The sequence below is a fragment of the Penaeus vannamei genome, chromosome 12, assembly GCF_042767895.1.
Source record: "Penaeus vannamei isolate JL-2024 chromosome 12, ASM4276789v1, whole genome shotgun sequence".
NCBI lineage: Eukaryota > Metazoa > Arthropoda > Malacostraca > Decapoda > Penaeidae > Penaeus > Penaeus vannamei.
The window spans coordinates 33,939,333-33,944,332 of NC_091560.1; the positions used below are offsets into that span (position 1 = coordinate 33,939,333).

General features: G+C 36.0%; 2 protein-coding genes across 3 annotated transcripts in view; one reads left to right on the forward strand and one right to left on the reverse strand.

The window, feature by feature from the left end:
* Nucleotides 1-3,630, forward strand: part of LOC113817361 (probable peptidoglycan muropeptide transporter SLC46) — a 4,604-nt gene extending 974 nt beyond the window's left edge. The window contains exons 1-5 of one of the 2 annotated variants that reach the window (XM_027369397.2): nt 1-203; nt 412-516; nt 910-1,047; nt 1,209-1,449; nt 1,913-3,630. The exon at nt 1-203 is cut by the window's left edge and continues 974 nt beyond it. In XM_027369397.2, the coding sequence (XP_027225198.2) occupies nt 1-203; nt 412-516; nt 910-1,047; nt 1,209-1,449; nt 1,913-1,967 (742 nt within the window). In that variant the 3' untranslated portion in view covers nt 1,968-3,630. The remainder of the gene's footprint in view (nt 204-411; nt 517-909; nt 1,048-1,208; nt 1,450-1,912) is intronic. The other variant, XM_070128227.1, reaches the window with a different exon arrangement.
* LOC113817360 (alkylated DNA repair protein alkB homolog 8) overlaps nt 2,428-5,000 on the reverse strand; it is a 5,043-nt gene continuing 2,470 nt past the window's right edge. Inside the window, exons 7-11 of the mRNA XM_027369396.2 lie at nt 4,479-4,663; nt 4,205-4,356; nt 3,740-3,829; nt 3,443-3,592; nt 2,428-3,336 (exon numbers count right to left, since the gene is read on the reverse strand). Of these exons, the coding sequence (XP_027225197.2) occupies nt 2,656-3,336; nt 3,443-3,592; nt 3,740-3,829; nt 4,205-4,356; nt 4,479-4,663 (1,258 nt within the window). The 3' untranslated portion in view covers nt 2,428-2,655. The remainder of the gene's footprint in view (nt 3,337-3,442; nt 3,593-3,739; nt 3,830-4,204; nt 4,357-4,478; nt 4,664-5,000) is intronic.

The following is a 5,000-nucleotide window of genomic DNA, read 5'->3' on the forward strand; positions in this document are numbered from 1 at the left end:
CTCGGCCCTCTCCGCTGTCTATGTTGTGGCCAGGTTCGACGATAAACCACCTGGCGGCGCGGGGGAACAAGAGAGGAAGAAAATTTTGTCTTTGGAGACGATCAAGACGCCATTCCGAGTGGTGTTTAGAAGACGGGAGAGCGGAGGGCGACCGCAGATCCTTGGCCATATTGTCTGCATTTCTCTCTTCATGATGTCTGCCGGTAAGCTCTTCTTTCATCAGCTTCAAATCGGTTTATATATTATACCCTTTTCTCACGAATAACATTTGTGTTCGCTAGTTCACAGAGTACTTATGAATGATAGTAAAATATATTAGTTCTGATTAAAATCTAATGTTCCTTAAAAAGCATACATCAAATTACGTTAAAAAAGAGTTCCCAGTTGTATAATTTTCGTTGTTTTTTTCAGATGACGACTTCTCCTTTTTGTTCCTGTACACCCGGAAGAAGTTTGATTGGAATTATTTCAACTTAACAGTGTGGAGCATATTCAGAACTCCAATTTCCATCATAGGTAAGACATCTATAGATGTGTATATATACGTTTCCCCTGTATAATATCATTTTACACTTTTTTCTGATTATTAAGGGCATTAAAGTAATTTAGTGTTCCTATCTTGTAAAACTTTGTTCTCCTTTTCTTTGAATCTGATAATGTCTTCAAGCTTTCAAAATTTGCCATTTTAAACGTAATACTTCGAAGACTCAAATGCGGTGCCATGCTATTCTAAGGTAAATCTTTCACATAAATTATATCCATTTTTCCTCGTATCAGCAACCAGTGATGGATTTGATCACCCTCGCAAGAACTTTTATAGGTCTTAAATTTCTTGGACTTCCTTTATTGGCAACGGCCTTAATGGGAAATCATGTGCAAGAGAAATAATCAAATATTGCTTTATCTCAGCGGCTTGCGTAGTGGTGCCTATCCTGAGCTACCGTCTTGGCATGAGAGATACCATGCTGTCCTTCATTGCCTCTGTCTCACAACTATTTTATGGCGTCCTAATGGGCACAGCTCCTGCATCTTGGGTATTCTACTTGGGTATATATACATCACATGATTCGCTATATAACTACATATGATAATAAGTTGTGAAGAACATGTTTCAGTAAATTAATGAAGACGCATGAAGACATAGACGCACTTATTTAGACCCATCACAGCTACCCAAAACAATAAGGGATGCTGTACCGTGTTCTCAGCGGTGGTGGTGTCGGGTTGCAAAGACTCCGGCATTTCGTGCTCTCGCGGGGCACTCTCGAAACTGGCTGCGCAGCACGAAATGGGCGCCGTCTTCTCCGTGATCGGGATTGGCGAGGCGCTCCTTCCCCTCGCCGTCAGCCCCGTCTACACCGCCGTCTACAACAGCACTCTCGAGGTCTTCCCCGGAACCGTCTTCCTCGTGCTGGCCAGCGTGAGTGTCGTCATTGCAACGATTTACGTGTAGGTGTATTCAGTTACTTTTATCAGTTTACATACTACATCCTGCATTGGTTTTGTACTTTTTCAGTGTGGCATAAAGCACACGCATTGTTTTTTTTTCAGTTTACATCCTGCATCCTACATTGGTTGTGCATTATTTTTTTCAATACAGCATAAAGCACATTCACTCCTTTTAGTTACTAGTACATCAGTGAGAATTTTGAAGCCCTTTATTACCTGGTCTTTCAAACAGTACATATGTAAACTTTTCATTAATTTTTTTTTCTCAATATACCTCTTAATGGAGACCATAATTTAAGCATTTATTATGTTTTATTACTATTACTGAACGTTCTTTTTTTTTAGATTTTATGGCATCTAACCTTTTAAAATGCCTGCAAGTGAGGTTCAGTTTTTTATTGATGGAGGTATACATATAACTGAAGTGCAAAACAACAGAATAACACTAAGTTACTCATTGCAGATGGCTTTTAACCCACTTTGAGGAGATGAATGATGAAGAAGCATCAATTAGCTAGAAAAAATGAGTTAAGAGGTAGAAAAAAGGTGATAAATAACTGTGCAAACAATATTTTTCAAGTACAACTGAAGCAATTTTGTTTCTTTTAACTAATAGGAAAACTTAATTATGGATCTTGTATCTGTTGAATAGTGACTACATAAATGATAGAAAAGCTTAATTATAGATTATATTTTAACCATTGTTTTGAAATCTGTTAAATGATGACTACACAAATGAATGTTTAAAAACCGAAATTAACTACTGACTTCACAGTATGTTTACAAGTATATTACCATCTTCTCTATGACTGATTGTTGTATTTATTTCTATGATGAATACACCTGTATTTAAAATGATATTGATAATCTTTCATCCACATTGGATGTCTCACCAGTGGTTCTGAAAGCTGCAGTTTGCAAAGTAGCTGAGGTAATACAATAGTTTAACAATGCATGGAAAATAAAACAACAACTGTCCCTGTTCTCACAAACTTTCTTTTCTAAACAAAAGTGAAATGCACAAGAGTTGATAAAGTATGTCCATCTATTAAAATATTTCCATGCATATAGAAAGTTTCGTGTTAAAAATCATATATGATTTTTCAAAATCAATGTCCAATACTTCTTTTCCCGAGTTATGTTGGCCAAATTCCATAAAAGAAGCAATGTTACTTTTGCTCTAATATTTTTTTATCATCACAATTCTCAAGCAGATTTCTCGAAAATGACACACCAGTTTCCTTCATCATAATAAGATTTTACAACTTTTAACCCTTCCAGTTTGCCACACAAAGCTTCAAGTTCTCCCTGTTTAAAGACATGGTAGTACCTATGGAAAACAGGCTCCTGACCTTCCACTGTTGTATCACATAAGACAGATGCTGCCGTACTTGAATTTCCATGTTTACTTTCAACTTGTTTAGGTTGTTGATTATCACAAACTATACTTGACTTATCATTATCTGATATACTGTTGCTGCTACTATCAGATTTCTTGTTTTTTCCCTTTTCTTTAGTATCTTTCTTTATCTGTGGTTTAAGCTTCCAAGGCACTAACATGTCTTGCTGAACAAATTCTGTGCGGTTGACATGGACAGGAAGTGGCGCATCCTGTAATACCTGAGATTTTGGCGACTCCTGCATTACCTGCTTTTTAAGTCCTGAAGAGAAACTGTCACTTTTTCCACTCTCTGTGTCCGTATCATTAGTAGCATTTGCACCCACATATTCTCCATGTCCTTCATCCTTACGGTTAGCTTTATTCTGTTTGAGGTAAGCAGATTTCTTCTTTCCTCTCTGTTGTTCCATTGCCCATACATACACCAGACCTTGGCCACCTATTCTAAGGACGCGTGCCATTTCCTTTAGGGATGCCAATCGACGCTCCTGTAACAAAAGCTCATCATTACACTTTGTTTTAATCATATAGTTTCTTATATATCAGCTAAAGGATTTGCAGTAGTAATATATGTTCAGATATTCAAGTACGTACCTCACTTGCGAGGTGGTGTATAACCGCTATACATATAACAGCATCAAAGGTAGCATCTCTAAAAGGTAACTGCAGGCAATTGGAGGTCAAGACTTCGAATCCACGAGTATTGCAAATCTTGACTAATTCATAGCTGGTGTCACATCCCATCTGTAGGAATGTTACCATTAATAAATATTTGCCAACAATTTAATTTTCCTTTAGTTTTTTCCTTAGAAAAACAAAACAAATAGTGCAAAAAGACACAATGTCAATGAAAGTTTCAGTATTAGAATACATGAATACAAAAGACAATACCTGAAATATTTTCTCGTTGTGCCCGAGATACTTGCCATTTCCACAACCAACATCTAACAGTGCAGCTCCTAATGGTAATGAGTTTACAAACTGAAAAAAATTAAAAACAATAAAAACAATTCTATATATTTTAGACACAAATCACAAATGTAACATTATCCATGATTCACTTTGTGCATAAAATCCAGTATCCTTTTAATTAGCCCATCACTTCAAAACTAAATAAGCATTCAATATGATTTCAGTACTGTGAGCCATTAGTGTCCTAACTAATGGTATAGTTTAATACCTATATAACTATGTTTGGTATAGTATTCTACTAGAATTGATATTTCAATCACCTTTGAGACTTTTACATAATATTTATAAAATCAAATACCTTTATTCTACAATTGCTTCTATATATACTGTAGATAACAGCAAGAATATCAAAACAATAGAAAACAAATTAGGCTCAACACTAACCTCCAACACGTTTGGCCATGGCTTGTATCGCGTTGCACTAAAATGTCCAGCAATTTGATCATATACTTGCAGGACATGCTGTTGCTCTAGTCTCATGGCTTGAATATCATCAGAGATGGAATCAGACGAAGCAGCACCTTTGTTTGGGTCATCTGTAATTAAATCATTTTGGTAACAAGGTTTTTATACCTGTTTTTATCTTATAATCATCAGTCAAGGAAAAAAACTGGTTTCGCATGTGACAGATTATGTTGCTAACTGTAAAAACACTTACAACCTGAATTTTGTATGGCTGAGTCACATACTCTTCTGTTACCACAACTGCATTCTCCTTCCCTAACTTTTCTAAAGGTAAAAGATATGCGTTCCTGACGAGGACAAAGATGCAGTCCTGCAATTCCATTCTTTCCTGACACAACATCTGTCATGCGGGGGCAAATTCCATGTGTCCATTCATACCTGAAAATGAAGAACTTAATATGTCACCTGAAATGTTTCATTTCTTTTTAACCTGGAGCTTTACTTTTGCAAACTTGATACTGATATATTAGTGAACATCACCATGTTACACACTCCTGTTTTATATAGCCACTTTCTAGGCAATCTGACATTCTTTTAGACTCAAGTTCATTAAATGTACATCATTATGAGTCCTAACACTGTGGATGGGGAGGAAATCTCAACCATAATCTTATATTAACAATCAACATGTAGAAAATATAATCACAAATCATGAATATATCAGACAATAAATCATATAGAGAGAAATTAGATCAAATCTTAAAATAATATCCTT